General features: G+C 38.9%; 1 protein-coding gene across 1 annotated transcript in view; it reads left to right on the top strand.

The window, feature by feature from the left end:
- Nucleotides 1-17,597, top strand: part of CSMD1 (CUB and Sushi multiple domains 1) — a 1,868,278-nt gene that overhangs the window by 1,545,708 nt on the left and 304,973 nt on the right. The window contains exons 27-30 of the mRNA XM_006137767.5: nt 149-340; nt 3,094-3,232; nt 10,787-10,974; nt 15,272-15,466. Coding sequence (XP_006137829.3) covers nt 149-340; nt 3,094-3,232; nt 10,787-10,974; nt 15,272-15,466 — 714 coding nt within the window. The remainder of the gene's footprint in view (nt 1-148; nt 341-3,093; nt 3,233-10,786; nt 10,975-15,271; nt 15,467-17,597) is intronic.

Below are 17,597 nucleotides of genomic sequence, written 5' to 3'. Positions count from 1 at the left end.
TTCCTAGGAAACAAACTGCCTTACTATGATAACGGATAAGCAAATAATATTGTCTTTGATTGGATGCACCTAAATAATGTTGCATTGTGTATTTATGAAAATGTAGTACACATGTCTTAAATCTGTTGATTTCATCATTTTCTTATAGCATCAGTTGCATCAACATGTAATGATCCTGGGACTCCACAGAATGGTACCAGATATGGAGACAGCCGGGAGCCTGGAGATACCACCAACTTTCAGTGTGACCCTGGCTATCAACTCCAAGGACAGGCCAAAATTACTTGTGTGCAGCTGAATAACCGATTCTTTTGGAAACCTGATCCTCCTACATGCATAGGTATTGAGATTAAAATTTTAGAGTGCTTTGGGCTCGCAGCTTATGCAAATCATATTCCAATTTTTAAATTGTCCAATTAGTAAACCTAACATGTTGATATAAAAGTAGTGCTTTATGAAAAACTCCGTCTGTCAGTACTTGAAAATACTGGCAGTTAGATTCTCAAGACAAATCCTATTATTGACAACAGATTTTTCCATTACCGTCTATTTTTTAAAAATTTGTTTACAGTTAAGGTGACAAGCTCTGAAAAGAACTGTCAATTAAATGTAGGGCAACTTGGTCAGCTGGTAAACGCATGGGACTTGTAGTCAAAGCACCTGGGTGCTACTTATGACTTTGCCACTAGTTTACATTATGATCTTGGCAAAGTCATTTGATTTCTCTGTACTACAGTTTCCCTTTCTCAATAATACAGACATAATAATGTATGCCTATATACTATAAGTTTTTCAGATTCTTGGGTGAAAGGCACTGCATATGTATAAAGTATTAAATTTGCTATATTAATGTTTGCTTGTTAATAATTTTACTTTGTTAGAAATTAATTTATAGTTTTCAAATCCTAGTTAGGTGAGAATCAGAGGCCATACATAAAACCAATTGAAGCATTAATGCAAAAATCTAGACCAGAAATATTAACTCATAACTAAAAAACACCAAAGACAGTAGTTCAAAATGAAGATTGTGTCTACTCATTTTAGATAAAGCCAGCAAACCCCTTCACTCAGTAATTTGTTTTCATGCATTAAGCATTATCTTCTCAGACAATTTTAAGAAAGATACATTCATACATACAAAGGGAAGATCAGACAGCCACTGCTACCCAAAGAATGTGAAGAAAAGTTCTTTTACATGTCTATTTGTGGGATCTGCCTAAAGGAGTAAAGTTCTCTGTCTTTCACTATTCCTGATATCTTCCACCCTACATATATGGAATATGTCTTTTATTAGGCTCTGGTTAGTGCATGAAAAGACTGGGACCTGGAAGTCTTACTGAGAGGTATTATAGGCATAGTGCTGGTTTTCTGATAGGTTCTTGCTATCCAAGTCACTCTTATGTTCAATACTCCATGTAGGATTAGAGCACCAGAGCACAAATGTATTGAATAGCTCCTTTGGGTCATCAGCTGTAAACTTCAATACTTTTCCTTCTTGATTAGTTATTTATGGTTGTGTTTCCAATTGCTTTGAGGTAGATTGGAAACTTTATTTAATAATACTTAGGGGTTAAATTGTTTCTCGTTCCTGCCCAGATGATCAATAGAGTATGCATAAGCCTTTATTCCCTTTCCTATGGGCCTTTTCTCAGAGGTTTCTTTGAATTTCTCTGAATCTAAGTATTGTTTTGACTAGTATTACTAACTCTCTCAAAAATAGCAGGACAGATGCAAGAAAAGTCCCATCAATTCCCCTTCCATACCAGGTAGAATATTTGGAGTAGCACTGCAAAATGTCTTTTACAGTTCCCATTTGTGCAGTGCAGTGCTGCATAAGGACAAGTTTAAACATCTAACACTTTGTAGTCCACAAATCATCAAGTGGATATTCACCAATATTTGGATCCACCCTAACTAAAGAATTTAGAGAAAGACAAAACACATAGCTTTATGGATTAAAAATAAGATGTTCTAGACTATTAATTCAATAATAATAAAAAGTAGTGATTTGTCCAATTAAGATACTTCAATTTGTATCTCTTTGGTCTGTTTTAAGATTCTAGATTTTAATTAATCTGCGAGAGAGTAAGTTTTAGTGAAACTAAATACTTAATACTCCATTATATTCGGGATGACCTTGGGGGATTTTGAAGTTTAAAATAGTCTTTGTTGTCATATACACAACAGTACTGAAATCCTGACAGTTTTATAAATCCTTGATATACAGATTTTAAAATTCTCATATAATTTAATTCCAGTGTTTTGTGGATGTGTGATTTAATAGCTATACTTATTAGCATTCTATACATTGTCAAACTGCTAGTCATATTTGTTTAATGTTCTTTGATGAATTTATACTTTATAACTTTCTTAAGTGTGGACATGTGTTTTACCACAAGTTGAGTCATCAGAAGACATGAAGATTTTTGCATATTTATTAGACTAATTACCTATAAAAGGAACCATGTTGTTAATTTGTTTTTCAAACACAGCTTGGCTGATTACTATTATTTACTTCATGCAGAATGATAGAAGTTCTGCACCTCTACAACTGACCTTCCTTCTTAGGTGTTAAATATTGATATAGGCACCTACCTTCAGAATGCTGGTATGAGTTAGCTGTGCATTCTCGTTTGTTTGTTTGTTTGTTTTTGCCCAAGTGTCTGGATCAGTGAATTTGTAGTATTTTTATTAATTGGATCAAACTATTTTATGTCTCTTCTATGACCCAAGGAAAATAGTATCATTAAACATCAATTACTATTGGGCCTGCCTACTTTTGTCTGTAAAGTTTATCCTGTGAATGATAAATACATTGTTAAATGAAGCTGGAATTAAATCACTAAGCAAACCCACATACCTTATTATTTAGATTACTATTGCATTTTCTAGGAAAACTTTGCTTTTGAAATAAATTGGAGAAAATATGTGTAAAATAGGATGTGTTTGTTGAAGGAACCACAAAAAGGTGTATTGTTGGGGTTGAAAAACTATTCTGAATTTAAAAAACAGCAACAAATAATTCTTATTTGAACAGTTTGTGCATTTTAGTTTAATATGTAACTGCTTTCTTTTTCCTTTTGGTATTGACAGCGGCATGTGGTGGAAATCTCACAGGTCCAGCGGGTGTTATTTTATCACCTAACTATCCACAGCCCTATCCTCCTGGGAAGGAATGTGACTGGAGAATAAAAGTAAACCCTGACTTTGTCATTGCATTGATATTCAAAAGGTACAGTTTCTGGGGAGGGGGAAACTATGTTTATGTCTCAGGTTTTTAAATGTCACATCCAAATATTACATCATTGATCACTTTATAGAACTCTAATTATATTTCCTAAGCCCTAGAGAGTGCATCTAAAACCTACTTTATTATTGCTGCAGAATGACATGAAAGAAACAACATATTTAGCTTTACAGAATTTTATTTTCATCTTGAACGTGTAATTTGAGCAGCAAAAATTGTGATTTGTGGGGCACAATGATTTAAGAAATAATTTAATTTGTATTATATGTTCCACCATTGATAATTTGATTGGGATGGCTCTGTATCAGCAGTGGGCAATAACTGGCCTATGGGCAGCATGTGTTTTACCAGAGTTAGCCCTTGGTGGGCTGACAGCTCTTTATTGATCTGCACCTCCAGAGGTACAGCTGCTTGAAGCACCTGTTCACCACAGATTGCAGTTTCCAGCCAGTGAGAGCTGTGGGAAGCGGCATGTACCAGGACAATGCTTTCTGCAGCTCCCATTGAAGGGGAACAGTGATCCGCAGCCGACAGGTGCTTCAAGCATGTGTATCTGTAGAGGCACAGGTAAATAAAGTGCCAGCGGCCCACTAGGAGCTAACCCTGGCAAGCCGCATCTGGCTAATTGCCAACCCCAGCTCTATATTAATTGGGAATATTACTACCCAGAGTGTTTTAAATACCTGTATTTCATTGTCATATTAATGTATTTCCTGTATTGTGTGATACTTAAATCATCTGTATGCCATTTCTTGTCTAGCTATGTCTGCAGGCTAACATTAAGTAGTGCATTATCATTAAAATATGAGTCACTTGCCAGAACTGTGAAGGAAGGTTTCACTAAGTTTTTAAATTGAATTAATCCTTCAGAAAAATACTTTAACAATATGTAATAATGGTCACTTAATAAGTAAAGGTGTTTATACTGAAAATTGATTCTTATTGTGTAAACATTTAGTAGATGTAGTTCCATTCCAATATATTTAGGGCCAACTTTATAAGTTTAGCTTGAAGGATCTTTTTAAATTGTGGAATCACTTTTTCATTTATTGGATTTTATTATTAGCATCTCTGAAGCCCTCCTCAGCTCCCATCAGGGGGAGATCTTGCAGGCTAGAGTTCAAAATGAAACAGTTGATTGATATGTTGAGGGCTAGTTTAGTATCACATAGTCTGAATGTCTGAAGTCATGGGATTTCATCCATGAGGACATAGACCTTTTTCACGATTGGTTATAGTTTCTAGTGTATTCTGCAAGATAGAAAATCCTTTCAGAGGCTCTTCCCTGTGCTCATGTTAAAAATGTCATTAAACTGAAGTGAGGCTTATTAAATTAAAATATTTAAAATGTTTTCTGTTTCTTTTATATTAAACCTTCTTGATAGTTAAAACTCTTCTCATTCATTTTAATCCCACTAATATATTTAACAATAACAAATGTTCTCTGATTACATTTTGGTGTTAGTATTTTTAACAATTGTTCTGTAAATATCAATTGGTTTGGCACTGACATTTCATTCTATTGATATTCATAAGTGGAATAAATCATTCATTACCTAGTAGAAGTCACCATAATAATCACATTCCTAGGGTCAAGTCAAACATTGCATAGGTCAGATTTTTTTTTTAATTCCAGACGAAGAGATAAATTATTCCAGCATACATTTTTTCTATGAGCAGAATTCCCATTGATTTCTACAAGTGTTCCCCAGTTAAAGAGTGGGCAACATGAGGCCCAAGATGTTTTATAAACTGGGTTACTAACATACAATACTGTCGTCCCAGCTTTGTTACACATTCTGTGGGGCTACTTCTAGACTACAGGCTTCTTTCAGAAGAAGCTTTTTTCGGAAGAGATCTTCCAAAAAAAAAATTCTTCTGAAAGAGATCATCCATACTGCAAAAGTGCATCGAAAAATCAATCTGCTTTTTCGAAAGAGAGCATCCAACCTGAATGGATGCGCTCTCGCGTGTAAGCTGTGATTGCTATGGACAGAATGGCCATCAGGGCACCTGTGCTTTTTCCTCTTTCCTCTTCTTCCTAAATAACACCCTCTTCCCCGTCCACACATGCCTTTTTGCTAAAGAGCTCTTTCACAGAAAGGCTTCTTCCTCACAGAATGAGAATGACCAATGCCAGAAAAACCCCTCTGTTCTTTCGATTTTCTTGTAGAAGAACATAATTGCAGTGTGGACATTCCTCAACTCTAGACAGGAAAATGATCATTTTTCAATCATAGAATACTAGGACTGAAAGGGACCTTAAAAGGTCATCAAGTCAAGTTCCCTGCCCTCATGGCAGGGACCCAGTACTGTCTAGGCTCCAGACCATCCCTGATAGACATTCATCTAACCTAGTCTTAAGTATCTACAGAGATGGAGATTCCACAACCTTCCTAGGTAATTTATTCCAGTTTTTAACCACCCTGACAGTTTTCGAATGTCCATCCTAAACCTCCTTTGCCGAAGTTTAAGCCCATTGCTTCTTGTCCTATCCTCAGAGGCCAAGATGAACATTTTTTTCTCCCTCCTCCTTGTGACACCCTTTTAGATATCTGAAAACCTCTATCATGTCCCCTCTCAATCTTCTCTTTTCCAAACTAAACAAGCCCAATTCTTTCAGTCTTCCTTCATAGGTCATGTTCTCTAGACCTTTAATCATTCTTGTTGCTCTTCGCTGGACCCTCTCCAATTTCTCCACATCTTTCTTGAAATGTGGTGCCCAGAACTGGACACAATACTCCAACTGAGGCCTAATCAACACAGAGTAGAGTGGAAGAATGACTTCTCGTGTTTTGTTCACTACACACCTGTTAATGCATCCTAAAATCATGATTGCTTTTTTTGCAACAGTGTCACTGTTGTTTTCAACAAAACTCTGTAGTGTAGACATGCAAGGGTCACAACAAAGGAAAAGTTTGGTGCAAAAAAGTAAAGGTATAAAGGGCATTTTAACCAGATAACCTTTGTCCTCTGTGTAAAATGAAAGCTTGAGTAAAAGCGAAATATGTATGTCTCTTAATACTGCTTTCTGAAGAAAAAAAAGTTGAATGGGCTAGTGGAAATGCTTCTGTATGTGAACAGAAGTTTTAACTATAATTGTTTCATGTTTGGTTAAAATGGTTACTACACATGTTAAATATGTGGATCTTCTTGACATGCACTATAGTTGAATTGATAAAAAGATCCCCAAAAAAACCCACCCTGTGAAGAAGCCTTTTTGTCTTTTTGTTTTTTATGCTTTTTACATTTTTTTTTTACAAATTTTGCCTATGACAGCTGTCCCCAGACCTCTCCAGATCCTTCTTCATAATTAAATTCTTTCTTGCAGATATTCTTCTGTTATGTTAGTCTCATCGAAGCCATTAGCAGGTGAAATAACCATGAGTTGTGTATACAGAATGGCAATATGAATAGATGGGCTTGAATTCCAAAGAGGCCCATGTGGTATACTAAATAGCCCAGGGTATGTCTACACTACAGCACTAATTCGAACAAACTTAATTTGAATTAGTTAATTCGAACTAAGCTAATTCGAACTAGTGCATCTAGCCCTAAAAACTAGTTCGAATTAGCATTCTGCTAATTCAAACTAGCATGTGCACATTGAGTGGACCCTGAACCGAGGTTAAGGATGGCCGGAAGCAGTGCCAGCAAGGCATCAGATTAGGACTTAGAGCGTGGAGCTGCTGTCTCAGGCTAGCCGAGGGCTGTGCTTAAAGGGACCCGAACCCCACCCCGGACAGACAGTTCTCAGGGGTTCCCCGCTCGCTTGTCTAACTTGATGAGGGACATCAAAGCAGTCCTGGCTTGGAGTGCCCTGAATGCCCACATTTGGCATATCACAGGACTCGGCCATCAGCCTGGCTGCACTTGTCGCAGGCTGCCATCTGGGGGGTGGTCCATCGGGGGGCTGCAGGAGAGCTTCCACCCCGAGGAGCCTGCAGAGCCACCCCAGTCCTCCCGGACGGGGGCTCGTACCCCATTCCTCCCTCACCTCCTTCCACTTGCTCCTCCCTAGCCCCTCTTCTTGATGTACAAAATAAAGGACACGTGTGTTCAAAAATAGAAACTCTCTTTATTGAACAAAACTCGGGGAGACTGGGAAAAGGAGGTCGGAGAGGGAAAGAGAGAGGGTGGGAGAGGGGAGGGCAACTAAAATGATCAGGGGGTTTGGAATAGGTCCCATATGAAGAGAGGCTAAAGAGACTGGGACTTCTCAGCTTAGAAAAGAGGAGACCGAGTGGGGATATGATAGAGGCATGAATGGTGTGGAGATGGTGCATAAAGAAAAGTTCTTCATTAGTTCCCATAATAGAAGGACTAGAGGACACCAAAGGAAAGGAATGAGTAGCAGGCTTCAAACTAATAACAGAAAGTTCTTCTTCACAAAGCAAATAGTCAACCTGTGGAACTCCTTGCTACAGGAGGCTGTGAAGGCTAGAACTATAACAGAGTTTAAAGAGAAGTTAGATAAAGGCATGGAGGTTGGGTCCATGGAGTGCTATTAGCCAGGGGGTAGAAATGGTGTCCCTGGCCTCTGTTTGTGGAAGGCTGGAGATGGATGGCACGAGACAAATGGCTTGGTCATTGTTTTGGTCCATCCTCTCCAGGGTCCCCAGTGTTGGCCGCTGTCGGCAGACAGGCTACTGGGCTAGATGGACCTTTGGTCTTACCCAGTACGGCTATTCTAAGCTCAGGGCTCAGGGTCGGGGGTCTCATTGGACCACCCTGATTTTCATGCAAACCTGCTCCTGGATGGCCAGGCTGGCAGCTATCCTGCCCTAGACGGCCACTTTCCTGAGTCTAGTGCGGAGGTCATGGATGAGGTCCACGATATCTGCACTACACCAGGCGGGCGCCCGCCTCTTGCGGACCTAGGCAGGCTCCCGGGAGCCACCAGCCTGGCCCCGGGAAGAGGCAGTGGGCTGGGTGGCAGCGGGTGGCTGGTTCATGCCATGCCAGGTGCAGGGTCTGCTGGCAGGCTTGCACCTGGCACAGGCACCGTAGCCAGAGCGTGCCCCTTTAAGGGGTCCGGGGCAGGGAGGGGGGCAGACGAGTTTCCCTGGTGGTGCCCAGAGTGGCCACCAGGGAAAGCTGGGGAGGGCTAGCCTCCCACTAGTTCAAATTAAGTGGCTACACAGCCCTTAATTTGAACTACTTAATTCGAGCTAGGCATTAGTCCTCGTAGAATGAGGTTTACCTAGTTCGAATTAAGCGCTCCTCTAGTTCGAATTAAGTTCGAACTAGCGGTTTGTCTGTGTAGCGTCTATCAAAGTTAATTCGAACTAACGTCTGTTAGTTCGAATTAACTTTGTAGTGTAGACATACCCCCATGTACATCCTATTGATATGCATTAAGAGTTCCCCAGTGTATATTACTATGCAATAGCAGGGTCTACATGGGGCAGCTACTATACAACATGATGTATTTTAGAAATGAAACCTTTCTTGTGCACGTTGCTCCACCTGGTAACAAGCCTCTAGAAAAGTCCATGCTGTTCACTTCTTAGCTACAGCCATGCACCCAGTTCCCTGTCTTCTTTTATGTCTTGGAAAGGCCAATATGTAGACTTACAGTACCAGTACTACTACTACTACTACTACTACTACTACTACTACTACTACTACTACTACTACTACTACTACTAAATAAACATGTAACTGCAACATGTAAAATAAAACATGTATTTATAACTTAGTATCCAGAAGGTAGTTAGAAAGAACATAAGAATGGCCATACTGGGTCAGACCAAAGGTCTATCCAGCCCAGTACCTTGTCTGCCAACAGTGGCCAATGCCAGGTGTCCCAGAGGAAGTGAATCGAACAGGTAATGATCAAGTGATCTCTCTCCTGCCATCCATCTCCACCCTCTGACAAACAGAGGCTGGGGAACCATTTCTTACCTACACTGGCTAATAGACATTTATGGACTTAACCTCCATGAATTTATCTAGTTCCCTTTTAAACCCCATTAAAGAAAAAAGGAAGACCCATTACACCCCTGCCTGATCGTCTTTTTCTGTTAAAAACTTCATGTAATTTTTCAGCTTCTGTCTGTCTCTTTATAAGGCTCTCATATTATTGTATTTGTGTCTTCATCAACCCAGTTTCCCTGAACTAATGATCTGAAGGCTCCTTAGTCCATATTTAAATCTCTCTGAAAGATCCCTGAGTGGTAGCCGTGTTAATCTTCAACTTGAAAAAATACTATAACAACAGAACCACTCATTGTTTTTTAAGGCTTTTTTTTTAACAATCTGCTGTACTGCCTTCACTGAGTCAAACAGATTTGTAGATGTAAATGTTTGTTGTTCCCCTTACCTGTAATACAGGTTGGACCTCCCTGGTCCAACACCCTTGGGACCTGACCAGTTCCAGATTAGGGATTTTTCCTGACCGGGGAGGTTGTTTCTAATCCCTGATATGCCCTCTCCCCCCCCTCCAAATGCTAGACCAGCCACAGGCCCCTGCTGTCCTGCTAGTCCCCACCCTTCCTTGCTTGCCATGCCAAGTAACCCAGCTTGCAGCATGCCAGGCTCCCACTCCACCAAGCAGCCCAACAGGGTCACACTGGGCAGCCTAGCTGAACAGCTCAGCTATGGCGTGCTGCTCCTGGCCCCTCCAGGCGGCTCTGCTGCATGCTGGTTTTCCATCCCTTCAGGGCAGCTCAGCTGGAGTGCACTGAGCAGCCTAACTGAGCACCCCTGCAGCAGTGCACCAGGCTCCAAACCCCACGAGGCAGCCCACTGGGGCCCACCCAGCTTCTCATTTGTGGTGATCTAGGCGCCCAGCCCCGCAGGCAACTCGCTGCCAGCAGGTCACAACTCTGCCTGTTCACAAGGCTCCTAGGCACCAGCCCTCCACTGGGATTCTCTGCTCCTTGAACATCTATGGTCCCGATAGACCACAGATGTTACCAGACCAGAGTGTCCCGATTTACAGAGGTTCAACCTGTACATTATAAACAGTTCAATACACTTAATAAATGTACTGATTATATATTTTATAGTAAAAATAACTAGCTCTTGTGTAGCGTTCATAGATTGCAAAGTACCTTACAATGGAGATCAATATAATTTTGCCCATTTAATACATGGAGAAACTGAGGTCGAGAAGAAGTGATTTGTCCAAAGTCACCTAACAGGACAATGGCAGAACTGAGCATAGAACCTAGTTACCACAAATTACAGTTTAATGTGATAATTCACTAAGAAATTCTCCCTAAATTAAATTCTAAGGCTTTGAAGTAAATGTTCTAAAATAAATCTAGTTTAATTTAATTGTAGACCTTCCTTCCCCCCAAAAAAAGAAGTTACAATCTTTAGAACTTTCTCCTCAGGGCAGTTTGTTTTACATTACACATTGATCATGCAATGTTTGCAGGCATGTGACATTGGGATTGTGGGATATATTTTAAGGACTCTTATTTCAGCAGATGAAAAGATGGTAAATAAAAGAAAAGACAGTCAGTATTAAAGTAGTAAAAAAATTCTCAAAAAATAAAAACAATATAATTCTCTTTTCCTTTATTTCAGTTTCAATATGGAGCCTAGTTATGATTTTCTACATATTTATGAAGGGGAAGATTCTAACAGTCCTCTAATTGGCAGTTTTCAAGGTTCCCAGGCACCTGAAAGAATAGAGAGCAGCGGTAATAGTCTATTTCTAGCATTTCGCAGTGATGCTTCAGTAGGAATGTCAGGATTCGCCATTGAATACAAAGGTACTGTTGTCAACATCATATGTGTAAACACTCAGAAGGAAAATGTCTCAAATTAGGATTAATTGCAACTGTATATACACACATACTACACTTATTTCTTATTTTTCATGTTTGTAATTATGTGTATGCATGTAAATATATTTTAAAGTTTATAAACATATATATACACACACACACACACACTTTTATCTTTTAATATATATGCTGGTATTATATGATTATTCAATTACAATCTTATGTTGGTGATATATCGCTGAGCCAACCCTATGAAAATGATCAGTGTAAAAATGTTGTAGAGAATTCTATTTTAAATAATATTTGATTCATTAAAACTTATATGTTTTATAATCAAATATGAATCATAGTCTCAACTTATATTTTTACCAGTGTATTTTTAAAAAAAAAATCCTTTTGCAAATGTAAAGTCACATGAAAAGGCAATTTTCCTGTATACTATCATCTTCTGAAAGGATGGTGAAATGGTGCAAGTTAAAAAAAATAGCTGTTATATACAAAATGTTCTACTCAGATGGAATTGTCTCACCTAATTAGAACTCCAGAATGTGGTACATTTGCTGATACATACTAATGCATTTTTTTCTCTACCTGTTGGTTGTTCGTGATTTTCAGTATGATTTACGTACTTACTGTACGGCCATTTTGAAATAATCATACAGTGTGTGAATCCTTGTAATTTGGCTGGCTGCTATTAGTCATGTATAAAGATTTATGTACAGGCAGTCCCCGAGTTACGGCTTTGCTCCTGGTGTCCCTGGTCTGCTGGAGACGGTCCCCAGCAGACCAGAGGCACCGGGAGCAAAGCCTCAGAGGCACGGCACCCCGCCGCCGCTGCCGCTTTGCTCCCGGTGCCTCTGGTCTGCTGGGGACCGTCTCCAGCAGACCAGGGACACCCGGAGCAAAGCTGCAGTTATTTCTCAGTAACCTCAGAAGCGCGGCACCCCGCAGCCGCTGCGTCTTTGCTCCCCATGTCCCTGGTCTGCTGGGGGGGGCGCAGCTAGTGCCCTTCCCTCTCCCCCCCCCCAGCAGACCAGGCTTTTGTGCTGCCGGGTGCTATCTGGCAGCCCAGCTGTTCTGTCCCAGGCTCGAGATACAGCTCCTGTTGAAACTGATCAGTGGCTGATTCCAGGAAGCTGGGGGCAGAGCAATTCTGCCTCCAGCTTCCTATAGTCAGCCCCTGGTCAGTTTCAGTAACAGCGGCTGTATCTGGAGCCAGTTCCGACTTACATACAAATTCAACTTAAGAACCAACCTATAGTCCCTATCTTGTACGTAACCCGGGGACTGCCTGTAATCACATTTTGGTTATTTCTCAGTAACCATCCTGTGAATATGCAAAATTTTCTTCTCAATGGCTTGCTATGTCTCTGCATCTGTGCTCAGAATTTTCAAACTGTTTGTAAGCCTCAAAGATACCGCCTTAGCTTTTCACTCCAGTCAATTGAAGAAAAACTCAATACGCTATGTAAGAAAATAGAAATAAAATAAGAAACAACTAAACCCCCTCCAAAATAATTGTTAACCCACTTAAAAGATCTAAAGTTAAAAATAAATATGAAAACTCTCTTCTTATTTCTCAAGTATTATCTTTCTTCAACCTTGAAAAACATAAAAAAAACAATGGATAGTCTAGCAGCACCTTACAGACAGACAAAACATGTAGATGGTATCATGAGCTTTTGTAGGTATGAAAGTTCATGATACCATCTACAAGTTTTGTTAGTTCAAAATGCTGCTAAGTTATTCATTTTCAAGTTATTCAGCCCCAAGCAGACTTTGCTTTATACAAAGCAGAATACGCAGAGTGTTATAATCAGAAAAACAGCAATAAATACTGTAAAAGATAACAACATTATATATTTGCACCTCTATTAATGTAATTTCATCACCTGCCATAAAGTTGTCATACCTTATTATACTAGAGAAAAATAGAGCATTTTAATCCAGTGTAATACTGGAAAGGGTATCTAATACAGTGCTTCCATTTAATTAACTACAAAGTGTCTTGTAACCATAAAATTATGCTATTTAAAAATAATCTCAAACATTCTTGAAATAAGGCCATTACTTAATAATGCAAATTATGATTCAATCAATGAATTAAATATCAGAACTAATATTGCCTACTAATCCTTACATTTCTTTTATGCTTGACACGTCAGTGTGTGATTTTGTGACTTTGGAATCCTATGAAATTCAGGGTCTTTATTGCTTGGTTGTGTGTGTATAAAATAGAATTTACTAATTTTCTTTAGCTCTCCAGAAATGAGTAAGCTGTTTAACATGTGAGAAAATGGTGAATATTAGTCTTTTGCAATATACTTACATGGAATGTTTTCACATTGCATATTCATATTTGTCAAAGTACAGTAAAATCTGTGTTATCTGGCACGCTCAGGGATTAGGGAGTTCCGGTTATCTAAAAATTCCGGTTATCTGAGGGTCCCATCAACCTAGGAAAAACCAATGGGCAATACTAGTAAAACTCAAGTTTTTAATATTGGTAGTTTTGTAGTGTGAGGCAGTTGGTCTCACATTTCTATTTTGAGTTAAAAATGATTAGTACGTCTTAAATAAAAAATTGTTAAGCCAATCGTGGTAAACCAAGCCAGGCCAGTGCGCCTGAAGATGTGACAGTATTGTGGCTGGGGGCAATGCCGGTTAACAAAGTTGTCTGGTTACCAGAATGCCAGATAACAAAGCTTTCACTGTAATTGACAAGAGATAGTAATATTTTTCTATATTTTCATTTGGAATTTACTCACCAGATTAATCTCGCACTGAAGGTTTGGCACCAGTCACAATTTGCCCACAGTTCTCAGGGACAGTGGATAAATATAAATGAATGTGAATTCCTAATATATTTCTCCATTTGTAAACTTTAGTAGAGGTAATAGAACATTTAGTCTGCTTGGAAAAAGGTATTTTACTTGTAATTGACTTTACGTGCGGTACAGGCCTTTGAAATATTCTAGAAACTAACCTTTTAATTCAGTGATACTGGTGTATAGGTCAGTATTAGTTCTAGAGATGATAATACACAGTTTCATATTATGACTATAAAGAAGCTCTGAGAGAGAAAGAAGTGGCTTAACAACAAGTAATGAATACCAAGTCCCCGAACAAGATCTTGCCTCTGCACTGAAAAGATCTGAGGAGCTTGTTGCAGCTTTTGCCAGTCATGTCATTAATAATATGATACGTCCATTTGCCCCAGAATCACATCCAGGTAGTCTTATAAATATATTTACCTGACTACAGATAACATCAAATTTACAAGAGTTTCTTGTAGGAAGTTGAAGATGCTAGTGAAAAACAAATGGAGAGTTTTTTGTGATGTGCACTTGATTGTGATGGGACATAGAGCATTTTCATCCCAGTCAAAAAAGCTGGCATGAAAACATTTGTTGACATGACCAAGAAGACCAAATTAAATCCGGCAAGGGAGGAATAGTTACAGCAGCTAACTGTGTAGAATTTGTTTTCTGTAAAGCCCTTCTTAACCAAGATGTGAAGATGATGATTTCAGTTGCAATGTTCTTATTCAGATAGTATTGCCTGTACCTATGTCCCTCTTCCATGTTGATAGAACGAAGAGAAAAAGAGACATAACTGAATTAGGGCATCATCTGGAAGTTTATAAGCTAAAAGAATCCCTGAGCTCAGGGCTTGTGACAAAGAAACCACAGTGTGCATTAGAGATACCATGCCTGTAATATAAGAGATGGCTGGAAATAAATTCAGTGTTTTCAATATATGCTTTGAGTTTGCAAAGAAATCCATTTCTTATGTAGTGAAATAATACATAGTCATTAAACTAAGAGAAATAAATGCAAATATGTCAAAGTGGTCATTTCAGTTTGTTGCTGATGTCATTGTTGACCCCTATTTCTATGGTAATAGCATGATTTGACAGTTCCACATCATACCTCATCATAAAACAGCCTTTACGCTTGAAAATGATGTATGATATGTGAGTGGAGAAGGTGCATTCATTCATTCACTTTGGTGGTGACTGACAGTCATCTATATGGTGCTTAAAGCTATGGCTTTCAAATTTTCTTAATAACTTACTAAATGATGTAGGTTTAATTTTTTTGGCCAGACAGATGTCATATACAAGCATCCCTGACCTTCTAGCAGTATTTAAAAGTATAAAAATATATTCTAATTACAAGATGGAAACATCAATCTAGTTATAAAACTGCTGGTTGTTAAATGTATTTTAGTACACTTATATTGATAACACAGTTACTTTATGTATAATCCATTTTAACAGAAAAGCCACGGGAAGCTTGTTTTGATCCTGGAAACATAATGAATGGGACTAGAATTGGAACAGACTTCAAACTTGGGTCAACTATTACTTATCAGTGTGACTCTGGATATAAAATTATTGATCCTTCAACTATAACATGTGTGATTGGTGTTGACGGAAAACCAGCATGGAACAGATTATTGCCATCTTGTAATGGTATGTATTATTTCTGAAATTACTTCTCTTCTGTATAAAGTTAATGGATTCAGAAAGAGGTTCTAAATACTAAATAACTTATTATCCTGCTCCCTGCTTCCAAATGCATATCTAATTTAACTCTGTATATTATGATTATTTATTTAAAATAATTATAACACTAATTGTTTTCTGTTAGTATAATAATTCATGTATTGTTTAAAATACTTAATCAGATTTTAGGTACACTGCAAATCACTCAATCTTCACAAATAATTCCTACATATTAGGATATGTACACTAGGTGTTGCACTAGACAGAAGCCATTTATTATTTTCTAATTAAGAGCAGTAGCCGCCAACCTCTGATGACATGAATTTTTTCACTGTCCTTGTATTTCCCTTGTACTGTTTGTGGTATCCATCCACAGACTGTTATTTTATTCCCAGGTTAGAAGCCCTCTGGGGCTATGTCTACACAGGAGGAACAAAGAGTGTGTCTACAATGCAAGCCATTATTTTGAAATAATATTGACCTGGAGGACTTGTTACTCCTGCAACCCTCATTTCACAAGGCATAAGGGAAGTCGAAGGGAGAGTGTTCCTTGGACTGCTTGCTGTGTAGACAGCACCAAAAGCCGAATTATGCTATTTCGACTTCAGCTACGCAACTGATGTAGCTCAAGTTGCGTAACTTAATTCAAGTTTTGCCCTTCTGTGTAAATGTACTCTGGAACAGGTACTATCTCTTTGGTTCATAGATACCAAAATTTGAAGAGACCTTCCAGTATGATCTCTTGTACAACACATTCCATGGAACTTCCCCATAATAATTCTGAATTCATACCTTTTAGAAAAACATCCAACCTTAATTTTAAAATGGTCCATGATAGGGAATCCATCATAACCCTTAGTAAATTGTTCCAGAGACTAATTACTCTCAACATTAAAAAAGTATACCATATTTGTCTAGTTTCAACTTCCTGCCACTGTATCATGTTATATCCTTCTCTGCTATATTGAATAGCTCATAATTCAATATTTGTTTCAGTCACCCCTTAACCTTCTCTTTGTTACAGTGAATAACTCAAAGTTATTTATCTTAAGGCATGTTTTTTTTAATCGTTTAAACATTCTCAGGTCTTTTATTTAGAATATCTTTCCAATTTAACAGCATCCTTCATTAATTGTGGGCACCAGAACTGGACACAGTATTCCAGCAATGCTGGCACTAACTGTTTTTGGCCATGTTACACACAGGAATTCATATTTAGCTTAGATAAAAACATGTCAGAGATGATCTAGATGGTGGTTGGTTCTGCCATAAGTGCAGGGTACTGGACTTGATGATCTCTTCTTATAGACCAGGAGTGGGCAACCTGCAGGCTGAGGGCCACATGTGGCCCACTGGGGTTCCACCTTGTGGCCTGTGCATCCCTTGTCTGCCAATGCCCTTACTCACCTCTTGTGCACGGGGCACTGAAGCCCCATACTTCCTACTCCTCCCTCTCTCTCCCAGCACTTTCGTAGTTCCATGAATTCCATGATTTGCACTCTGTCCATGCACCTCCCCCTCTCTTTCAGAGCTTGAAAACTGAATTAGCTGTTTGTGGCTGTTGAAGTCCTGGGAAGAAGGGTGAGGAGCAAGGATGGAGTGTGAATCAGTGGATTCATGGTTCTCCAAAAGTGCTTGGCGGAGGGGGAAGGAGTAGCAAGTGTGGGGCTCCACTGTCCCAGATGTATGGGAAAAGGGGGCAGAGAAGGATACATGAGCTGTAGGTGGAACTCTCAGGTTGTCCACCACTGGAATCATGATGGCCATTCATGTGGCCACTCACTAGTCTTGTTTGTCCATTGTTGTTATAGACCATGAACTAGTCATTTCTTTAACCTTCTCTTTGATAAACTAAACAGATTCAGGTCCTTGAGTCTCTCACTATAATCCATGCCTTCATATCCTTTATTAATTCTTGTAGATCTTTGCTAAACACTTTCCATATATCAACATTCTTTTTCTAGTATGTACACCAAACCTTGGCACATTATTTCAGTAATAGTAACAGCAGTGCCAAATATACCTCTCTATTTTTAATTGGCACTCTTCTGTTTATCAATCAAAATATTACATTAGCTCTTTCAGCCACAGCATTGGA

Source organism: Pelodiscus sinensis, chromosome 3 (assembly GCF_052426305.1).
Source record: "Pelodiscus sinensis isolate ZL-2025 chromosome 3, ASM5242630v1, whole genome shotgun sequence".
In the NCBI taxonomy this organism is placed as follows: Eukaryota; Metazoa; Chordata; order Testudines; family Trionychidae; genus Pelodiscus; species Pelodiscus sinensis.
This window is presented reverse-complemented; position numbering and strand designations above follow the sequence as displayed.